At 45.9% G+C, this 23,376-nt stretch overlaps 1 protein-coding gene across 4 annotated transcripts in view; it reads right to left on the reverse strand.

Moving 5' to 3' along the window:
- Positions 1–359: 359 nt before the first annotated feature.
- Ttc12 (tetratricopeptide repeat domain 12) overlaps positions 360–23,376 on the reverse strand; it is a 54,484-nt gene continuing 31,467 nt past the window's right edge. For 2 of the 4 annotated variants that reach the window (XM_021172151.3, XM_029481153.2), the window contains exons 13-22: positions 22,494–22,662; positions 10,075–10,167; positions 8,660–8,720; positions 7,879–8,016; positions 7,322–7,420; positions 6,806–6,874; positions 5,275–5,376; positions 4,008–4,107; positions 2,270–2,495; positions 360–538 (exon numbers count right to left, since the gene is read on the reverse strand). In XM_021172151.3, the coding sequence (XP_021027810.1) occupies positions 463–538; positions 2,270–2,495; positions 4,008–4,107; positions 5,275–5,376; positions 6,806–6,874; positions 7,322–7,420; positions 7,879–8,016; positions 8,660–8,720; positions 10,075–10,167; positions 22,494–22,662 (1,133 nt within the window). In that variant the 3' untranslated portion in view covers positions 360–462. The other 2 variants (XM_085844621.1, XM_085844620.1) reach the window with 1 other exon arrangement.

Genomic DNA, 23,376 nt, shown 5'->3' on the forward strand with positions numbered 1-23,376 from the left:
TTTGTTCCTACATTTCTTTGATCCTTAGGTCAGGCCATTGCATACCTAGGGGTAAACGTTAAAGATTCCTCACTCGGTTTTTCTGAGTCAGAGCTTCCTTGTTGTATGTAATACGAGAAGGTATGGGCTGGACAACATGGCTCAGTGACTTGCAATAAGCAAATAAAATTAGAGAGATTCCAACTAAGCAGAACCCAGAGGGATGAACCCCCCAAGTAAATTCCAGCCTCAGTAGAAAATGAAGGAGCAGGCTAAAGGCATGGGAGATGGATGCTAGAGCAAGCATCAGCAGTTTCTACTGTGGTAGTCACCTGCTCTCTTCTTCCCAGCAAAAACCCAGCAGACTTCCAGTTTTGGAGCTAGATATTTAAAAAGAATTTATTAGCAGAGCAGTGTCCCCTGGCCCAGAGGTGTGTGTGTGTGCGCGCGTGCTCACAGGCTTTTACACTGGCACCGTGTCTTTCAAGAATCATTCAAGTGTTTCATTGCAGAGTTGAGAACTTGTATCCCGTGAAGCTCTCGCAGTTGGGCAGTAAACCTGTGGTAAGTCAGGATGCAGAATCCAGGTTAATATACGTCACACTTCACAGCTACCTTCTGCAGATGGATGCTGGCCATGCACTGATCACTCGAGGGAAAGGGAAAGTGACAGTGGCACTGGAGAGCCCTAAAGATCAAAGAGAGTAGTGGGACTCTGGGGGAACCCACACAATACTGGGAACACTCAGTGTCAGGTGTGACAGGCCGGTCTGTGCTCTTAGGAAAGCCCTCCATCCTACCCCGGCAGGGGGCCACTTTGAACTTATCCTAGTAATGGGTTTCTCTTTTTGTAGGAAAAAAAAAAGGTTTTCTCTTTTTCTTCCACTTGATCAATCAGAGAGGACTTGAAAGAGCTTTCAGTGACAACCAAACCAGCCTTCTTGTTTCGGGGGGTGGGGGGGGGAGATGTGTGCAGCTGTAAGGCAGGAGCCATATTGAACCCCATCCTCAAGGTCTCCCTTACTTCTATGCAATGGATCATGGCACAGCCATGGGGAAACACCCTGAGACATACACCATGGGATGGTTAAACATATAACAGGTCCAGGACAGGTAAATGATGCTCCGGCTTGCTGGCTGGTCTCAGGCATGCTGTTCTGTAGCCTTGTCTCTCCAGCAGGAGACTGTTACTGGCATTGACCAGTCCTCCATTTGCTTAGAGCCAAGTCAATCAATAAACGAGCCAATCAATCAGCAAAAAAAAAAAAAAAAAATAGAAGTTTGGTCCAGAAAAGTAAAGAAAAAGATGAGGCGCTAAGCATGGTAGTACACAGCCACAATCTCAGTTTTGGTGAGGCAGAGGCAGGGGGATTGCAATCAACCTGAGCTATAAAGCAAGTTCTAGGCCACTAGTGAAGAAAGAAAAGAAAGAATGAAGGGAAGATGGAAGGAATGGTGGGGGAGAGAGGAGGGGAGACAGAGATTTTGAGGGAGAGATGAGAAAGATGGGGAGAGAAGAGAAAGGAGAGAAGAGAGATGGGCAAAGAAGAGACAGGGGCAGAGACATACAGAGAGGCAAAGACAGTTTGTGTTATAGATTGCATATTAAATGTCCTTCAAAGATCCATGCACTGAGGCCTTGGTCCCAGTCTATGGCACTGTCAAAAGATGACAGAAGCTTTAGTGTGCTAGGCCTAATGTGGGTGTGATTTAGGTCACTGGGGTGTTCTCAAAAGGGAGTTGGGGAATCTGTCCCTTCTGGTGTCTTTCTTGACTTCTTGGTCACCATGGCATGAATGGCTCCCCTCAGTGGCATGAACCTGCCATGGGGCACAGCCCTGCAACAGGCCCAAAGAAACAGGCAAACAGAGGTTGAAGAAGCCCCTGAGACCATCAGACAAAATAAGTCTTTCTTTAAATGAGCATTTTTGTCATAGAGACAGAAAGCTCAATACTAGAGGAAGAAGAAGAGACAGGACTGATGTGTGAGAGAAAGAAGAAAATGAAATGGAGCCAGTTGAAGGCAGGGTGGATGACCAGATGGTGACCATGTGCCTGGGACCAAACCCTGTCAAAGGCATTTCCTTTCTCAGGCTGGAGGTTGTGATTCCCCCACCCCCAGGAAAGACCCTTATCCTAGAGACGTAGCTCATGGGGACCCCGAGTGACCTGCACACAAGGCAGGAGGTGGTACCTCTGTGGGTTCCTCCCACAGTGCTTGGCTTGCCCCACTCTTTCTGAGATGTGATCACCACTTGGGTGGCCTGGCTCAGCGGTGACCACAACCGACCTGGGCTCAGCAGTGCACAGCTTCCCCAGAGCGATGCCTGCATTCAGCTGCACGCCTGTCTCCTTTGAGTCGCTGCCTGCCAGCTTCAAGAGCACCCTCACGATGTCCGTCTTCAGCAAGGAAGGGGCTGCACTGGGCACTTCCATGGAGTTGCCAAGGCAGAGGGCAGCATTGCCCGCCAGAATTTCATCCTCAGAGGCAAGCAGCAGCATCAAAAGGTCGAACTCTACAGGGAAACATGGGCAGAGGGAGCAATTGCAACAGACCGGCTGAAAAGGCTGCCAAGATGGGCAGGAGAGGTTGACGGGGTGGATGGCAAGCTTCTTCAGAAACGTGGGGAAATGTGTGCGCTCTCCCTGTAGCTTTGTACTGTGGTATAACTTGCTTTGCATAGCTGGACATGATGGATTAATCCCAGCACCCAGGAGGCAGAGACAGGGAGATGTGTGTGAATTTGAGGCTGGTCTGATCTACATAACAAGTTATAGATCAGCTAGAGCTACATCTAGACTGTGGTCATCTGAATAGGAATGGCCCCCATAGACTCATGTGTGAATGCCTGGCCCATAGGGGGTGGCACTGTTAGAAGGTGTGGCCTTGTTAGAGAAAGGGTGGTCTTGTTAAAGGAAATGTGTTGCTGTGGGGGTGGGCTTCCAGGTTTCCTATGCCTAAGCTTTGCCCAGGATGATATGTAATCCCTTTCTCTTGCCTGCAGATTGAGATAGAGAACTTTCAGCTCGTACTCCAGCACTGTGTCTGCCTGCACCCTGCCATGTTTCCTGACACGATGATAATGGACTAAACCTCCGAAAACTGTAAACCAGCCCAGTTACATGCTTTCCTTTCTAAGAGTTGCTGTGGTCATGGTGTCTCTTCACAGCAATGAAACCCTAACTGAGACAGAGACTTTGTCTTTAAAATGGTTTGGAGTCAGAAAAGTCCGTTCTCAAGACCCCTCCCCCCACTCTACATCACCTCCCAGCCTGAGAGAGAGGTTTGCATCTTTTCAGAAGGAAAGTTCTTGCCCTCTGTGGGCCCCATCCAGTCAGCCAGTGTGTGAGGAGGAGGAGGAGGAGGAAGAGGAGGAGGAGGAGGAGGAAGAGGAGGAGGAGGAGGAGGAGGAGATATAGAGAACATTAGGAATCTTTCCCTGCTTGGACCATTGCCTCCCAACGCCCCATGAAGAGCTACAGTGGATTTAGAGTTTAAGTTAGATTGTGGGAAAATTAGAGTAGTGTTTGGTCACGTGGTAACTCTGCAGCCTTCACATCTATCTTATGATGCAGTGACATCAACACTCCTCAGGCTAACTGTCTAAAGCAGTCTTAATGAATTCAGTTGGCCTCGAAGCTGAAAGTCCCTTTGCGCTCGCTCATCTTAGGATTGAAGGTGCTTCATTTCCTCCCTCCTTCCAAGAAGGGGGAGAGCCGGTGCTAGGCCAGTTCCAGCATCACTATAGAAACAAGTCCAGGTTAGCCTCACGGGTGGGGGAAGTTGTCTAGCTTCTGCCCTGTGATCTTTGAGCTGCCTGGCATTTTACCGCAGGAAGCACAGACCGAAGGCCAAGGAGACACTTTGTGACGGGAGGTGAACTGACATCCGGTTGTGGAAACACTACAAGGGAGGGAGTCCCGCTGTTTAGGTCTCCCCACCTCCTCCTCAGCCTCCATTCTCTCTGCAGCTCCCAGCGTGGATCCCTCTTTGAGGCCTGGGCTCCCATAATGAAACCATCACTTACTTTTATCAAGCCTCACTACTTCTTCCCGAGCTGCATGGCAGCTGTTCGTGCAGATAGCCAGTATCTTTATGGCGTAGCGTGACGCAGTCTGGCCTCCCATCTAGGTTGCAGAACAAAAATCAGAAACGTATGATCAAGGGTCTAGCCATTCTTGCTCAGATACCTCAGTGACTATAACAGTGCCAGTGGCCTCCATGGCATCTGTAAGAGGATTAGATGAAGTATGACATATGCTCCATAAGTGAGCAAGGATGGAGGTCACTTGAACCCAGCTATCCACCTAGCCCATGCCCAGTGTGACGACGTAGGCCTGTTGCCTGTATACCTGACACCACTAAGTGAAAGGCTTTACTAGAGACTGGCTTAGACAACAGGGATGCTGTTCAGTAGCTGATGTTTTCCCAAAAGGAAGCAGATGCCCCCCACCCCATCATTTGGCTTTGGAGAAAAAGGGTTGATAATCTCTGTGAAGAGTCACCAACTGAGATCATCATAAGAGGTCACAATTATGCAAGCATAATTCCATAGTATCAGGGTCTTCAGGATGTCTGTGGATGCATCCAGCAGTCTCTGGCATCGTGCCAAAACTGTAGGGATAATGGCAGGCACTGACCAAGCGTCGCTCTTCACTGAGATCCTTCACCCTGCCCCAGTGTCATCTGCCCTGCCTGGTGGCACCTTCCCTAGCTTGAGCTTGCTTCCTGCCCCGCTTAGCAGTACTACTGCATCAGTAACCTGAGTGACAGTGCATGGGCAGGATCTAGAGGCAGCAGTCTGATAATTCCCTGTGCCTTTCCAGGTGGATCTAACTCCTCACTTGGATTCTTTGCACCTACTTCATTCGGGAAATTCCAACATCCTCTGGTCACATGACAACTCTGCAACCTCCAAAGCTCACAGATGGAGTTAACAACTGGTCCACTCCGGATAAAGACAGAAAGTACCAGAAACCCATGAACAAAATAATTGCCTTATGGGACCTTGCCAAAAGCTGTTCAGTGCACCTTTGTTCAAGGACAGAGGCTGCACATTTCAAGCTGGGTATGGAGGGCAAGCCGGTTTTTACCACGGTAGCCAAAGAACAATTTGCTTATTCATTCAAGGGTCCTTGTCACTGCTCCGGGAAAGATGGAAGACTTGGCTCTCTATTCAGGCAGAGATGACATCTTGCCATGTTAACTGAATGGAGCTCACTTTCCTCCTGCCCTCTAAGTTGTACAGGTGATCTCTAGACAGTTAAGAAGTTGTGAGTAGTGCCATAACTTACCCTCAGGAATTTAATCATTTTCTTGACCACTCCTGCTGTCAGGGCCTCCTCCACAATGGTCTGAGAGGAAGAAAGGGTCCGGCTCAGAACACCTGCCGTTCTCTGAGGGGACACAAAGAGGATGCTTAGACACCCTGTGCAGAAATGCTGGAGACTTTCAAAGTTAATGAGGGGGAGTTTCACAGGTAAAAGCAATCATTAATTTTGGAAGCAAAATTTTACTCCTCAAATTTTAAATGATATAATGGGCAAAGAACACATAGAGAACATAGTTCCTTTTTAATAAACCTGACAGGCAGGCAGCTCAAAGGGCTGGAAATAAAGCCTCCTGGCACAGAGGCTCGGTGTAGCTCAGCTTTACACAGGGCTCAACCCTGAGAGTCAGTCCTTCCTGGGTGCCTCCCAGACCTCAGCACCAGCACGGTCCTCATTAGAGGATGCCCCACTTCCAGGACTGACCTGTGGAGTTTTCAGTTTTCATTTAGCTTTATCTTTCGATAGCTCTGTCTTTTGGTTTGACTTTCTGGGAGATTTCATTTGCTTTACTTCCCAGTTTTCATTTCATTAAAAAAAGTTTTTGGAATTATAATTATTTATGATTATTGGTATGTGTCTGTGTATGTGTGAGAAAAGAGTGTGTACGTTTGTGTGTGAGTGTGTGAGTGTATGTGTAAATGTGTATGTGAGTGTGTGTATGGTGTATGTGTACGAGTGTGTGTGTGTCAGTCTGTATATGTGTGTATGTAAGTGTATGTATATGTGTACATGAGTGTATGTGTGTGTGTATGTGAGTGTGTGTATGTGTGTGAGAGAGTGTGTATGGTGTATGTGAGTATGTCTCTGTGTTAGAGTGTGTGTATGTGAGTGTGTGTAAGTGTGTGTGTGTGTGTGTAAGAGAGAGAGAGAGAGATTGTGTGTGAATATGTGTGTGTAGACATGTGCCACAATGCTCAGGTGGGTGACAGGTCATGAGAAGGTCTGAAGCCAATCCCTCTGCAGCAGGTCTTAGAGGGTTGTTTTCTGACCCCTGTCCTGGATGTCACCTTTGTCTGATTATGTGTTAGGTCCTGCACTGATACAGTAGGTAAAGAGTGCATCGTAGGGTAACAGCCAACGATCTCCTGAATCGTGTTAACTTCTTCATGTCTTCTGTCCTAACCACGGGACCATCTTCATTTTTATAGCCAAACATCAGAAACAGAACTAAGAAAGTCATTCTAGCATATGTCTCCAAAGGATCTCTTGAAATAGTGTAAATGATGTAGGTTGCACTGTGTCTGCTTATTAAAGTCTAGACTGCACAGTCAAGAGAGAGTTAATTTGGGTTCCTGGACTCTACAAGGCTCACGTGTATATGTGGAGGGGTCACCAAATGCTTTCAGATTAAAGGCAAAGTTTGGCATTTGTGTGTTTGTGGGCACCTTAGAGTCAATGAGATTTCAAAGACGGTGACTACAAAGAGAACGAGACTTATTAACATGAAATCAGTTCTAGGGCAGGAACAGTTAGTCCACTTTTTGGAGAAACTTACTGTTAAGATTCCTCCATCCTTGCTGTTCAGTAGAGACAGGCACTTCCGGCTCATCTTCACAACCCACATCTACAAACATGGGAACATGGGAAAGCAACTTTAAAGCCCTGACAGGTAGAATCCCCTGTAGAGTATTTTTTAAAGCAATCAGACAGAGCCACCCACTCTCTGGGAACTACAACACCCATGTTCATAATCACAAGGGTGTATTTTATTGCTTCCATATCTGTCTCCTCTAGTTGTGGACTAGCAGGGCACATGTTATTTGACTCTATAAATGCAGCCTCTGGTAGACTTGGCATGTTCTGTGCATGTGGACAGTTTTCTGAATGAACACGAGAGTGACTCTTGCCCTCGGCAAAGTGACAGTATATCCCTCCATCCCTCCATCTCTCCAAGCTGCTAATGTTCAGGGCCACATGCTTCTGGTCACCTTATGAACATGGGAGCAAATCAAGCAACTTGATGTGGGCAGTCCATCCCAGGGATCCAAGGAGGGTGACAAGAGCGTTGTACCTCAGAGAGGAAGGTGATTTCAAGACACAAGTTCATAATGAGTCCTAGGAGGGTATATGTGATCCCTCTGAATAGGTCCATGTCCTCTTCACACTTGACCTGGAAACAAAACAGGGTAATCATCTCGCTGCCTTGCAGCTTTTCATGGTCACCTCTTCCCTTAGATGAGTGTCCTGAGACACCCACACTCCTTATAGTGTTAATATCACGGACTCGAATGGCGGTAGAAGTACAGATACCAGCTCTAGGAATTGGCATTAACTTAGGAGGAGTAGAGGGTGCCTCAGATACCTTGGCTATGGCATTCTGGATTTGCAGTCCCTGGGTCTGCACTGAAATCTGGGCTATAGAAGTGGATGATCAGTTCCACCAGAAAAATCTCCAAATCTCCCTAGGTCAAGGAGACTTAATCTAGAGAATTTTAGAGGTTTCCATCCCACCAAACCTATAGCTATAGTAGGGATAAGTCAATGGGGCCCTAGAAACAGAATTACGGTTAGAAGCCAGTGCCTTACTAGAGGGCAGGAGACCAACTTTGAATAGAAAGGCTGTGATACCAGGAGGTCCAAGCAGGCATTCCCAAATTCTTCATGAGCTATCATGTGTTTTCTGGTAGTAGGCTCAGCGCTGATGTTTCCCAACAGAGCAATGCACTGGCAGAGGGCAGAGGGGCTGGATATCTTGGGCTCTCGTTTCTACAAGTGGATTCAGAGGTGTCTCAGACAACAGATAAGCAATGCCACAGGATTTTCTAGAAATATCTCTTGCTCACCAAAAGGCTAGGAGCTAGGCAGCTAGCTCAATGTCACACCGTGACATCAATAAAATCACCCTGGTAACAGGATGGAGTCTTACATTTGGCTTCTCCACCAACCAGCTTCACAATGTTGGGGTGGGGTATAGTCATGCTCTTCCAGGGTCTCCTGAACCTTTCATGGCTCAACAGACATAGCCTGCTCTCCAGGAAGAGCCCTTGCTCCTTCCCTAACAGTGCTACCCTTCTCGCTATGGGGATGACTTCCACCCAGGGGACAAAGCCACATCCTGTCCTGAAGAAACTACTTTGTGCTAGGAGGACTCTGGTGGAGAGCAGCTCTCTCTCCCTACTGTCAAGTAAGATGCAATCCACATGCATTGTTTCCCTGAGCTGTCCATAAGTCACTTCTATTTGTCCTGCCTGAAGTTTTCCTGCCTGAACTGTGTAAATTCCAGCTGTGAATAAATGACTAATCAAGCTGAGAGACACCAAGGGTGCTGGGATATAAATTGTCTTTCAACAGCCCTGTCCTGGAAAGAAGGAGGAGCTGTCATGGAGGAGAGACTTGGGGGTTTGCTCACCAGAGCGCCTGTGAGAGCGGGGAGGACATCTGGAAGGTTGGTCTGGAACCAGACTCGGAATCTGTTGAGAGAACATCAGCCAGGCTAATTTCAAAATGATACGAACTATGCCAGGAGGCTGGCATCTCAGGTGATACCTCAGAGACCTACGTGACTTACAGTACACATTTACAACTCATTCTGAGTGCCTAAAGTTAAAAGTCACTGGGTTTGTCACATGGCTTTAATTTTCCTAAGCCTAGAGAATCATCTTTGATATCAGACAACAGGTCTCACACAAGGGCTCTTGTCCAGAGAAGTTGCTGGAATCCTCCAGCTTCTGTTGAGTTGGCTGCATCCCTTTCTCCTCACTTTGGGTTTGTGTGTCCCATGTGCCCAGTGCAGGTGGGAAACACATGTTCACCCATCACAGCCTCAGGGATGTTCACTCGTTACAGCCTCAGTGAAGGCTCAGATGCACAGCACCATACACTGGTGCAGTATTCCACGCTCCCAGCCTACCGCAGCATGGTAGCTCTTTCTCCCATGGCTATTTCCAGGCAAGATTCACAATGTGTTCAATGAATATTTTAAATGCTCATAAGAAATGACTTAGGAATTTGTAACTATTCCAAACATCTAGGACTTTTTACCATCTCCTCCCCAGCTGCTAAAAGCAAAACACAAGGCAGGAAGAAGAAATAGCTGCTCAGAGCCACTGGTAACCCAAGAGGAGGCAATGTTTCCTGGTACCTTTTCTGCTTGCTCACCCATAGTCATTCAACACAGGTCTGCCAGCAGTCACTATGCACCAGGCCAGGCACTGACCAAGTGGCAGGAGGCTTCCCTGAGCCACAGCTGATATGCTTACTGCAAGAAGCAGTGTTTTCAGTAGTCATTCTCCCCAGTGTCTGTATGAGACTGACCCCAGGAACCTATGAATATCCAGCTGTGCAGATGCTCAAGCCCCTAACATAGAATATCATAGTATTTGCATATAATCTATGTATAACTTCCAGGGAGCTTTGAGCCATCTCTCATCATTTGTAGTTATGGTACTGGAACAATGAAAGTGGTATGTAAATACCCACCATATGTATTGTTTAGGGAACGGTAAGGAAAAGGGTCTGTCCGTGTTTGGGACTGAAGTAGTTTTAGAAGTACTCTTGATCTGTGGTTGGTTGAACTCACAGATGCAGAATTAATAGAACCAAGGGGTAACTGTGTGTTATGGCTTCCGAGCTCACTGAGGACAGAGCCACCCTCCACCTGGAGGGACTAGGATGAGAGTGGATGGCGACAGTCTCCTTACTCAGCCAATCTTGTAATGCTCATGTGGAGGTTAGTCTTGTCTCTGTAGATGCTGCCATTTTTCAAAGACCACACAGCTTAACGCAGGTTAGAGAACTGTCAGTTTATATAAACAAGACAATTACCTTTCTTCTAGAGCCAAGTCTGTGAGTATTCCGATGGCTGTATTGGCCTTCTTATCTGAGAAGTCAAGAAATGACAGCAGTGCTTCACACAGTCTGCAAAGAGCCATTAAAACACCAAACTCAGAATGGGATGCCTTCTGACCCTCAGCATCTCTAATAAGGTGCCCTTGTAAGGAGCCCAGCCCAGGCTCAGCATCTGGGAAAGAAGAGTCAAAAGGATGAATCCACCATGGCCACCCAGGACACGTAGACACCATCGGTCCAGGATGGTTCTAGCATGCCATGCAAATCCCCAGGTGGACAAACAGTTTTAATGTAAGTTCACTAATTAATCAGACACCAGCTTGGAAGGAGATTCTGGTGTTCTGCCCTATGGCTGCATCTCAGTTGAGTTCATTAACTTGGCCGACATCTAAATGGCAAATTTCCTAATCTACTCATAACGAAAGTGGGAGGATCCTAATAAGACAGATGATGGAATAAATATTTAACAAGATCTTGACAGGCTGCTGAATACAGCAGATGGATTTAATAGAGTTAGAGTCCTCTACTGAGAGCTGGAGATTGCAGGTGAGGTACAGAGTTGGGAGACTCACTTGGGTTACTGATTCATAAAGAAAAGCTTCAAGGGTTTTGAGTGGATCCTAAACAGAGTCTGGGCAGTCCAGTGCAGCTGACAGAAAAAGCTATATAACCCCAAGCTGCCCAAAGAGGACTTACTGTCAGCACACCAGAACTAAAAGTGATGAGTCCCCTCCAGCAAACCAAGTATCTCTGGAATGCCGTGTGTGGTGCTCAGCACCTAGCTCCTGGTCTACGGTGACACATGGACAAAAAATGAAGGAAAGCATTAGGAATATGCTAGAATAGATTCTTGCTGAGGGCCTCAGAGTCTCCCTGGCAGGATGTGTGTGTGTGGGGGGGGGGTGGGGGGGATAAAGATGAAAGGGCTTCAACAATATGTGTTGTCTAAGCTGCATCTTCAGAGAACACTAATGCTTATTATCATTTAGTTATTCATCTAATTGGGCTAAACTATCACTGATTACTGTCCAGGCAATGAGGTTGGTTCTAGGACCACAAAGATGAAGTGAGACACTCTTCTGGCATTAGGAAGCTTGCAGGCCAGTGTCAGGCATGTGGATACAGGGCACATCAGACAGAACACCCTGAGATACTCTCAGACTGCGAGGCATCTTTGGGACACCTATCGGCTCCTTACCATTAGTGCTTAGTGTACAAAAGGAGAGTAGATAGCTGGGAGGCGAGAGAATTAGACAGAGCGCAGTTCATGATGGGCCTTCTAGAGTCTTCTACAAACTTTGGGTTTAACCCCCAAGGCCCACCTTCTCCCACACATGATGACTTTCTGAGTGGCAGTGGCAGCGGTAGGATGGTGCGTTGACTACTTTAAAATTACTCTTAAGCCCCAAATCTCTGGAAGATTGCACTTTAGCCAGGCCCCAGATGACTCTCATGAGTTAGTCTTAAGGGCAATGAAGAGTCACTGTAGAATTTTAAGTAAAACAGGACCAGTGTGCATTTTAGAAACATCTTTTTTTTTTTCTGGTATAATGGAGGCCAGAATTAGATGAGGTAGGACACAGGGAGGGACAGAGAATCCCATCAGGGAGATGTGTGGTTGTCCTGTCAATAAAGGTCATGAGACTGGGCTGAGGCAGTGGCAGGATGAGAGGTACTTCAAACAGGAGGAGGTACAACAAAGACTGAGAGGGAATGAGGGGCAGAGGAGGAGCATGGCTAGAGAGACCCAGGAGATGCTAATGAGCAAGGATTGACAAGTTATGGTCTTATGACCATAGTGAGGGTGGAAGAAGTCAACTCTAGAATTCAAACTTAGCAACTGGATGGTTAGATGCTCTATGCCAAAACAGAAAATTCAGGTGAAAGAGACGGGCCCAAAAGAACCACATTTTATTTGCTATGCTATTCACAGACAAGGAGGCAGGATCTAGCAACAGAAGTGTGTTATCTTATCTTTAAGACATAGACTATTTTATCAAGTCACAGACAAGAGAAGAGCTAGTATAGGGTCCTGGAGTCCCTGGCTTGGATGATGGCACAAGGTGGGAGGGGTTAGTAAGGAACCCTAGAAACAAAAGCTATGACAGAGGGGGAGGGACAGGATGGATGATATGGAGAGCCACAGTATGAAGTTTGAGAAGGCTCTGATCAAGAGGACCAGATCTTAAGGGCAACAGAGTGACAGTAAGACTGGGAAAGAGCCTATGGACTGGATATCTGGGAGTGTAGCAAGCACCCACTTTTAAGGTATAGAATCTGTTTAGCAAATTGTTCTGGGAAGGGCTAAATCCCCTGAGAATTGGTAGAGGCAGTTGGATACTTGAACTAGGAAAGCCTAGTGTGGCACCCATAATGTTGGGAAGAGGCAGGATTTGATGCTTGTTGCAGACTCTTTATATTCTGGGCTGGCCTTGGGGCAGAGAGTGAGATAGGCAACATAATCCCAGTAGCTCTGGCAATAGATGGGTTACCTTGGTGGGGGAGGCGGGGTGACTCACACCCTAAGTAGCTGGGAAGACCTCCTGTCTGGTGAGCTGTCCTGTGAGCCTGGAGCAAATCTAATGGAGACCCTGGAAATTCTGGCCTTTCCCCAGAGGGGAGCATGCATGGATTGGGTTGGGCTTTGCAGAAGGACACTCATGCTGGATGGGGCGGGGCTATATGATGTCTAAAGCTCAGGTGTCTCCCAGCTCCTGCAAATCCTTGACTTCTTCAGGAGTGCACTCCAGTGCTCATCCATCAGAAATAATTTGCTTTGGAGGTTGTCCAGATTCGTCCTCCACCAATTTAACTCTGTTTTCTTGGTCTTGATGATGAATGCTGATGAACCCAAATAGCATCAAGGACAGACCACGGTCAGGCTCATCCAAGGACAGACAACAGCCAGGGTCATTCTGCTTTAGCCTTAGGAGACATAAGCAATAAGCTTCCTCACCCCATGACAAAACACTTCTCCTAGCTGCTCTCATAGCCTACAGAGGACAGTGTGTCCATTCTCACCTCATCTTGCCCCGAGGCACGTTTTCTGCTCTCTTAACAAACTGTTGTCTCAGTGGATGAACCACAGTTCAGAGGACTGGCTCATGGAGTCCACCTTTTCACTACTGTCTCCATTTAAGACTCTGAACAATCTACCCTAAAGAGAGAAAGATGATCATTAAAGCATTATTAGGATCTTACCAAGTATCAGACAGGGATGCCCAGTGGCTCTTTATGGTGGGAGCAGTTGTTAGTTGGCCAGCCATACAGTCACAATGTCCCCCTTCCAATTTGCTGACTCTGCTACAGAAGCCTACATAATGTTCCTGGGTAGTCCAGGACACAACTCTACCAAACAGAAGTAAGCACTGGCTTTTCTTAACAAAAAGGGGAGATCCAGCAGGATCTAAACTGTGTGAAAGCACATACGTGAGGCTTGGCATCCCACCCAGGGATAAGGAAAGGGAAAGGGAAGACCACGATCTTGACCATGGCATCGCCAAGCTAACTGTTGTTGTGTTTAGTCTTTCATTTTTAAGAAAAGTAAGGAAGACAGACCATGCTCTCTTTTGCTTAAGCTCCTTTTAGTCAAATTGTTTGCATCAGGCTGGAGAAAAGGCTCTAAGCTCACATAGACATACCTCTGTGCCTTTGTTTGTCTGTCTGTTTGTTTGTTTGTTTGTTTGTTTGTTTTTGGAGGGCAGAGGGTGGTGTGCTGAGGACTGAGCCCTAATATGTACCAGGTAAGGGTTCTACCATAAGCCATATGCCTAGCCTACCAAAATTCTTTTAAAATATGAAGAATTTATATTTATATAAATATAAATGGGCGCGGGACCTGAGACTGCATTAGTTAGGGAAGCAGAAACTGGCCTGAGTAGGGCCACAGGCCTCATCCGGCCAGATCAGCGCCGGGGTAGGGGTAGCGGGAGCGCAGGGTTGCCTGACACCCGCCAGCTACCCAGGACCCCCGCCACAGGATTTTGGGACTGCTGGTGAGTGGAACACAGCTTCTGCTCCAATCCAATTGCGCGGGACCTGAGACTGCATTAGTTAGGGAAGCAGAAACCGGCCTGAGTAGGGCCACAGGCCACATCCGGCCGGATCAGCGCCGGGGTAGCGGGAGCGCAGGGTTGCCTGACACCCGCCAGCTACCCACGACCCCCACCGCAGGATTTTGGGACTGCTGGTGAGTGGAACACACCTTCTGCTCCAATCCAATTGCTCGGGACCTGAGACTGCATTAGTTAGGGAAGCAGAAACCGGCCTGAGTAGGGCCACAGGCCTCATCCGGCCAGATCAGCACCGGGGTAGCGGGAGCGCAGGGTTGCCTGACACCCGCCAGCTACCCACGACCCCCGCCGCAGGATTTTGGGACTGCTGGTGAGTGGAACACAGCTTCTGCTCCAATCCAATTGCGCGGGACCTGAGACTGCATTAGTTAGGGAAGCAGAAACCGGCCTGAGTAGGGCCACAGGCCTCATCCGGACGGATCAGCGCCGGGGTAGCGGGAGCGCAGGGTTGCCTGACACCCGCCAGCTACCCACGACCCCCGCTGCAGGATTTTGGGACTGCTGGTGAGTGGAACACAGCTTCTGTTCCAGTCCAATCACGCGGGACCTGAGACTGCTCTGGTTGGGGAGAGAGAAATCCGGCCTACATAGGGCCACAACCCTCTTCCGGTCAGAAAAGCACAGGGCAGCTGGGGCGCAGGGTCGGCTGACACTCACCAGCTACCCACAACACCCACCACAGGATCTTAAGACTTCTGGAGAGTGGAACACAGCTTCTGCTCCAATCCAATTGCACGCGGGACCAGAGACTGCATTAGTTAGGAAAGCAGAAAAACGGCCTGTGTAGGACCACAGGCCTCTTCCGGCTGGACCAGCACCGGGGTACCGTCAGCTACCCACGACCCCCCGCCGCAGGATTTAGAGACTGCTGGTGAGTGGAACACAGCTTCTGCTCCAATCTTTAAACAGTGACAACGATAACAACTAACCCCAGAGATTACCAGATGGCGAAAGGTAAACGTAATAATCTTACTAACAGAAACCAAGACCACTCACCATCATCAGAACCCAGCACCCCCACTTCGCCCAGTCCAGGGCACCCCAACACACCGGAAAAGCTAGACACGGATTTAAAAGCATATCTCCTGATGATGATAGAGAACTTCAAGAAGGACTTTAATAACACACTTAAAGAAATGCAGGAGAACACTGCTAAACAGGCAGAAGACAATAAAGAGAAAGCACAAAAATCCCTTAAAGAATTGCAGGAGAACACTGCTAAAGAGTTACAAATCCTTAAAGAAAAACACGATAACATAATCAAACAGGTAGAAGTCCTTACAGAAAAACAGGAAAACACATCCAAACAGATGATGGAAATGAACAAAACCATACTAGACCTAAAAAGGGAAGTAGACACAATAAAGAAAACCCAAAATGAGGCAACACTGGAGATAGAAACCCTAGAAAAGAAATCTGGAACCACAGATACGAGCATCAGCAACAGAATACAAGAGATGGAAGAGAGAATCTCAGGTGCAGAAGATTCCATAGAGAACATCGGCACAACAATCAAGGAAAATGTAAAATGCAAAAAGATCCTAACTCAAAACATCCAAGAAATACAGGACGCAATGAGAAGACCAAACCTACGGATAATAGGAGTGGATGAGAATGAAGATTTTCAACTCAAAGGACCAGCAAACATCTTCAACAAAATTATAGAAGAAAACTTCCCAAATCTAAAGAAAGAGATGCCCATGAACATACAAGAAGCCTACAGAACTCCAAATAGACTGGACCAGAAAAGAAATACCTCCCGACACATAATAATCAGAGCAACAAATGCTCTAAATAAAGATAGAATACTAAAAGCAGTAAGAGAAAAAGGCCAAGTAACATATAAAGGCAAGCCTATCAGAATTACACCAGATTTTTCACCAGAGACTATGAAAGCCAGAAGATCCTGGACAGATGTTATACAGACACTAAAAGAACACAAATTCCAGCCCAGGCTACTATACCCAGCCAAACTCTCAATTAACATAGATGGAGAAACCAAAGTATTCCACGACAAAACCAAATTCACACATTATCTCTCCACGAATCCAGCCCTTCAAAGGATAATAACAGAAAAAAACCAATACAAGGACAGGAACCACGCCCTAGAAACAACAAGAAGGTAATCCCTCAACAAACCTAAAAGAAGACAGCCACAAGAACAAAATGCCAACTTTAACAACAAAAATAACAGGAAACAACAATTACTTTTCCTTAATATCTCTTAATATCAATGGACTCAACTCCCCGATAAAAAGACATAGACTAACAAACTGGCTACACAAACAAGACCCAACATTTTGCTGCTTACAGGAAACTCATCTCAGAGAAAAGGATAGACACTACCTCAGAATGAAAGGCTGGAAAACAATTTTCCAAGCAAATGGCACGAAGAAACAAGCTGGAGTAGCCATTCTAATATCTGATAAGATTGACTTCCAACCCAAAGTCATTAAAAAAGCCAGGGAGGGACACTTCATACTCATCAAAGGTAAAATCCTCCAAGAGGAACTATCAATCCTGAATATCTATGCTCCAAATACAAAGGCAGCCACATTCATTAAAGAAACTTTAGTAAAGCTCAAAGCACACATTGCACCTCATACAATAATAGTGGGAGACTTCAACACACCACTTTCACCAATGGACAGATCATGGAAACAGAAACTAAACAGGGACACAGTGAAACTAAGAGAAATTATGAATCAAATGGATCTGGCAGATATCTACAGAACATTCTATCCTAAAACAAAAGGATATACCTTCTTCTCAGCACCTCATGGTACCTTCTCCAAAATTGACCACATAATTGGTCACAAAGCAGGCCTCAACAGATATAAAAATATTGAAATTGTCCCATGCATCCTATCAGATCACCATGGCCTAAGGCTGATCTTCAATAACAACATTAATAATAGAAAGCCAACCTTCACGTGGAAACTGAACAACACTCTTCTCAATGATACCTTGGTCAAGGAAGGAATAAAGAAAGAAATTAAGGACTTTTTAGAGTTCAATGAAAATGAAGCCACAACATACCCAAACTTATGGGATGCAATGAAAGCATTTCTAAGAGGAAAACTCATAGCTCTGAGTGCCTCCAAAAGGAAACTAGAGAGAGCACACAATAGCAGCTTGACAACACACCTAAAAGCACTAGAACAAAAGGAAGCAAATTCACCCAAGAGGAGTAGACGGCAGGAAATAATCAAACTCAGGGGTGAAATCAACCAAGTGGAAACAAGAAAAACTATTCAAAGAATCAACCAATCAAGGAGCTGGTTCTTTGAGAAAATCAACAAGATAGATAAACCCTTAGCCAGACTCACTAGAGGGCACAGGGAAAGCATCCTAATTAACAAAATCAGAAATGAAAAAGGAGACATAACAACAGATCCTGAAGACATCCAAAACACCATCAGATCCTTCTACCAAAGGCTATACTCAACAAAACTGGAGAACCTGGATGAAATGGAGAAGTTCCTAGACACATACCAGGTACCAAAGTTGAATCAAGATCAGGTTAATGATCTAAACAGCCCTATATCCCCCAAAGAAATAGAAGCAGTCATTAATAGTCTCCCAACTAAAAAAAGCCCAGGACCAGATGGGTTTAGTGCAGAGTTCTATCAGACCTTCAAAGAAGATCTAATCCCAGTTCTTCACAAACTATTCCACAAAATAGAAACAGAAGGTACTCTACCCAACTCATTCTATGAAGCCACAATTACTCTGATACCTAAACCACAAAAAGACCCAACAAAGATAGAAAACTTCAGACCAATATCCCTTATGAATATTGATGCAAAAATCCTCAATAAAGTTCTTGCTAACCGAATCCAAGAACACATCAAAACAATCATCCATCCTGACCAAGTAGGTTTCATCCCAGGGATGCAGGGATGGTTCAATATACGGAAATCCATCAACGTAATCCAGTATATAAACAAACTCAAAGACAAAAACCACATGGTCATCTCGTTAGATGCGGAAAAAGCATTTGACAAGATCCAACACCCATTCATGATAAAAGTCTTGGAAAGATCAGGAATTCAAGGCCCATACCTAAACATGATAAAAGCAATCTACAGCAAACCAGTAGCCAACATCAAAGTAAATGGTGAGAAGCTTGAAGCAATCCCTCTAAAATCAGGGACTAGACAAGGCTGTCCACTTTCTCCATACCTATTCAACATTGTACTTGAAGTCCTAGCCAGAGCAATTCGACAACAAAAGGAGATCAAAGGGATACAAATTGGAAAAGATGAAGTCAAAATATCACTTTTTGCAGATGATATGATAGTATATATAAGTGACCCTAAAAATTCCACCAGAGAACTCCTAAGCCTGATAAACAGCTTCGGTGAAGTAGCTGGATATAAAATTAACTCAAACAAATCAATGGCCTTTCTCTACACAAAGAATAAACAGGCTGAGAAAGAAATTAGGGAAACAACACCCTTCTCAATAGTCACAAATAATATAAAATATCTTGGCGTGACTCTAACTAAGGAAGTGAAAGATCTGTATAATAAAAACTTCAAGTCTCTGAAGAAAGAAATTCTAGAAGATCTCAGAAGATGGAAAGATCTCCCATGCTCATGGATTGGCAGGATCAACATTGTAAAAATGGCTATCTTGCCAAAAGCAATCTACAGATTCAATGCAATCCCCATCAAAATTCCAAATCAATTCTTCAACGAATTAGAAAGTGCAATCTGCAAATTCATCTGGAATAACAAAAAACCTAGGATAGCAAAAACTCTTCTCAAGGATAAAAGAACCTCTGGTGGAATCACCATGCCGGACCTAAAGCTCTACTACAGAGCAATTGTGATAAAAACTGCATGGTACTGGTATAGTGACAGACAAATAGACCAATGGAATAGAATTGAAGACCCAGAAATGAACCCACACACCTACTGTCACTTGATCTTCGACAAGGGAGCTAAAAACATCCAGTGGAAGAAAGACAGCATTTTCAACAAATGGTGCTGGCACAACTGGTTGTTAACATGTAGAAGAATGCGAATCGATCCATTCCTATCTCCTTGTACTAAGGTCAAGTCTAAGTGGATCAAGGAACTTCACATAAAACCAGAGACACTGAAACTTATAGAGGAGAAAGTGGGGAAAAGCCTTGAAGATATGGGCACAGGGGAAAAATTCCTGAATAGAACAGTAATGGCTTGTGCTGTAAGATCGAGAATTGACAAGTGGGACCTCATGAAACTACAAAGCTTCTGCAAGGCTAAAGACACCATCAATAAGACAAAAAAAACACCAACAGATTGGGAAAGGATCTTCACCTATCCTAAATCAGATAAGGGACTAATATCCAATATATATAAAGAACTCAAGAAGGTGGACTCCAGAAAGTCAAATAACCCCATTAAAAAATGGGGCTCAGAACTGAACAAAGAATTCTCACCTGAGGAATACCGAATGGCAGAGAAGCACCTGAAAAAATGTTCAACATCCTTAATCATCAGGGAAATGCAAATCAAAACAACCCTGAGATTCCACCTCACACCAGTCAGAATGGCTAAGATCAAAAATTCAGGTGACAGCAGATGCTGGCGAGGATGTGGAGAAAGAGGAACACTCCTCCATTGTTGGTGGGATTGCAAGCTTGTACAACCACTCTGGAAATCAGTCTGGCGGTTCCTCAGAAAATTGGACATAGTACTACCGGAGGATCCAGCAATACCTCTCCTGGGCATATATCCAGAAGATGTCCCAACCGGTAAAAAGGACACATGCTCCACTATGTTCATAGCAGCCCTATTTATAATAGCCAGAAACTGGAAAGAACCCAGATGTCCCTCAACAGAGGAATGGATACAGAAATTATGGTACATTTACACAATGGAGTACTACTCAGCTATTAAAAAGAATGAATTTATGAAATTCCTAGCCAAATGGATGGACCTGGAGGGCATCATCTTGAGTGAAGTAACACAATCACAAAAGAACTCACACAATATGTATTCATTGATAAGTGGATATTAGCCCAAAACTTAGGATACCCAAGATATAAGATACAATTTGATAAACGCATGAAACTCAAGAAGAATGAAGACCAAAGTGTGGACACTGTGCACCATCTTAGAATTGGGAACAAAACACCCAGGGAAGGAGTTACAGAGACAAAGTTCGTAGCTGTGATGAAAGGATGGACCATTTAGAGACTGCTGTATCCAGGGATCCGTCCCATAATCAGCTTCTAAACGCTGACACCATTGCATTCACTAGCAAGATTCTGCTGAAAGGACCCAAATATAGCTGTCTCTTGTGAGACGATGCCGGGGCCTAGCAAACACAGGAGTGGATGTTCACAGTCAGCTATTGGATGTATCACAGGGCTCCCAATGGAGAAGCTAGAGAAAGTACCCAAGGAGCTAAAGGGATCTGCAACCCTATTGTTGGAACAACATGATGTACTAACCAGAGCCCTGGAGCTCTTGTCTCTAGCTGCATATGTATCGAAAGATGGCCTAGTCGGCCATCAATGGAAAGAGAGGCCCATTGGACTTGCAAACTTTATATGCCCCAATATAGGGGAATGCCAGGGCCAAAAGAATGGGAATGGGTGGGTAGGGAAGTGGGGGGCGCTATGGGGGACTTTTGGGATAGTATTGGAAATGTAATTGAGGAAAATATGGAATAAAAATATTAAAAAAAAATATAAATGTTGCTCTTAGAGACCAGAGAAGGCATCCGATCTGCAGCTAGGGTTATGGGTGATGGTGAACTGCTCAATATTGGTGCTGAGAACTGAACTCAGGTCCCCTGCAAGAGTAGTGCACGCTCTTAGCTGCCAAGTCAGCTCTTCAGTTCCCCACTGTGTCTCTTCAGTGCCATTCCAAGTGTGCAGAACAAACAAGACAATGTGCCTCTCCCAGGCCAAGAGTGGCTAACAAAACATAGGAGGGCTAAGCACTAGACTGTGTGAATCTTAAATCCCAGTGCTTTCTACAAAGTGGGAGACCTGTTCCTGCCAGTTCACAATATCTGGGGAGGAAGGCGACCTGCATGCCTCTATGAGGCATGCAATGCTCTGTCCTGCTTCAAACAACCTCACTCTAGCCCAGAGAACCAATTATACCTCCATCCCACCTATCTGAAGAAAGGCATTAGCAAGAATAAGACTAGTGGAGCTGAAGGCAATGTGCTGGGGTCCCCCTCAGTTCTCAGGACTGTATGGACCAAGGTGAGCTACAACCCCCACTGATCTCCAAGATGCTGGAGAAGTTCAAGTTGAGACTGTGGCAAGTCAAAGATAGTTTAGGGCAAAAGTCATAAGACAACTACAGCTATAGTTGTTCAGAGACAAAAGATGGTTTCAGAGAAAATCAGGCTTGAGATGATGGCTGCAGAGTCACCTGAAAAGTCCAGGTGCTTCCGGAGGCTTTCACTAGCAGCCCACCTGCCTGGTGGGTGGAGCTTCAGGGTTGCCAAGGCACTGGGACTATGACTAAATGGGAACAGGGAGAATGAGACCACCCTGCCCTTGGCACACAATGAATTCCTCACCAGATGGACAGCTAAGAGGGGTTCAGCCTGATCCAGGAAGATTTGGCCCCTTTTCTTACAGAGAACTGAGAGTGGGGACTGGGCTCCAATGAACAAGAACCAAGGCAGAGCTGGGTAATGTGGCCTTGTTACTTGGTGTGTGGATCTTCTTGTCTACTCTGTGAAGAGGGTAAAAGCACAGACTCTTTGAAAACTTTTAAAAGAGTTAAATATTCAAGAGTCACCATGGTTCAGGTAAGCTGTGGTTCAAGTAAGAGTCAGGCAGACATGATCCCTATCTGACTCTATCTCAGAAAGAGCCTCATGAAAAGCATTTGTTTGACTAATCGATGCTCTATCTTTCAGAAATGGCTGAAGGACAGGACAAACAAACCAGTAATATTGCATCAAATAGAAGAGCAGATGAAAAGCAAGGGGAGGGTCAGGATGGAGCCTGAGTCTAACAATGAAGCAAGTGGTCCATTTCTAGGCTGGGTTCTCTGTCTGCCATGGTCAGTTTCTAGGCTGGGTTCTCTGTCTGCCTACGGAAACACTGCCTCTGGCAGCTTCAATGGTCTATATTTGTGCAGAAATGAACCTGGCCGTGGTTCTGAGCTCAGCCAGGAGTTGGTCTGAAAACCTTCCTGATAGGGTTCCCCTCAAAGGCTCCTTCTGTTGTTGTTTTTCATGAAGGCTTATGACAATCTGATGGCAACTAGACACCAGAGACAGAAGGGGGGATGGGCAACCTTGTCTATTTCATGATAACCCCAGGGCCATAAGTTAGATCCCCCCACCAAGGCTTACTGGGTCATGTCAAGGTGCTTGATCACTTGGTTCCGGCCATTCTCCGTCTGAGTGAGCTGCAGCAGTAGGTCCAGGCTCTGCTGTTGAATCACCAGGATTCTGGAAGTCATGAAGGAAGGCAGCAGCCTGGCCATATCGGGGTGGGTCACAAGCAGGCGCTGATTCTCCTCTGCCGAACACAGGTGTTAGTGGCCTCTAGCTGTCATGGTGGCATGTAAGCCAGTTCTGTTGGCCACCACCCAAAAGAGCGGCTGGCTCTTAACACAATTGCCAGGCAGCATAGTTACCCATAAGAATGGGACTCCGGGGTCAACCGTCTGTGTCTGAATAAGCAGAGTGAATAAGTTTGCTGATAACTAACTTCTGAGGTTCTCAGCTTGACAGTGACCTATCTGTTAGGAGTTTTTACCAGGATTCAGGGGGCCACTGACTGATGGCTAGACAGAGACTGCCTCTCTTAGATTAGCTCCACTGTTATTATTGTTATAAAAGCTTTCTCCGTGGAGGGACATGGAATGGGATAAAGGGAAAGCATTTGGCTTAACAAGACACCGGAGCATCTCCAGACACTGGCCTGAGCAACCATTTGTCTTCTTCCCGAGAATCTACAATATCATGTGAGCAGCGTTCTCTGTCGACAGGGAGCTCTTTCCAGAGCACTAACATTGCAATCCAATGACATTGACTTTGCCTGCTTTGTGTTCTGAGAAGTATGTGGGTGCAGACAGAGCATGCGCAGGGCAATGAGAAGAAGTAAGGAAAGGCAGCAGAGCACACTGGAGGGATAACATCATGGTTTGAATTGGAAATAATACTCAAAGGGTCCCGTGTTAAAGCTTTGGTTGCTTGCATTCGGGGAAGTAATGATTCCTAAGATGTGAGG

This window comes from Mus caroli, unplaced genomic scaffold (genome assembly GCF_978045245.1).
Source record: "Mus caroli unplaced genomic scaffold, Mus_caroli_1 scaffold_11, whole genome shotgun sequence".
NCBI classification, from domain to species: Eukaryota; Metazoa; Chordata; class Mammalia; order Rodentia; family Muridae; genus Mus; species Mus caroli.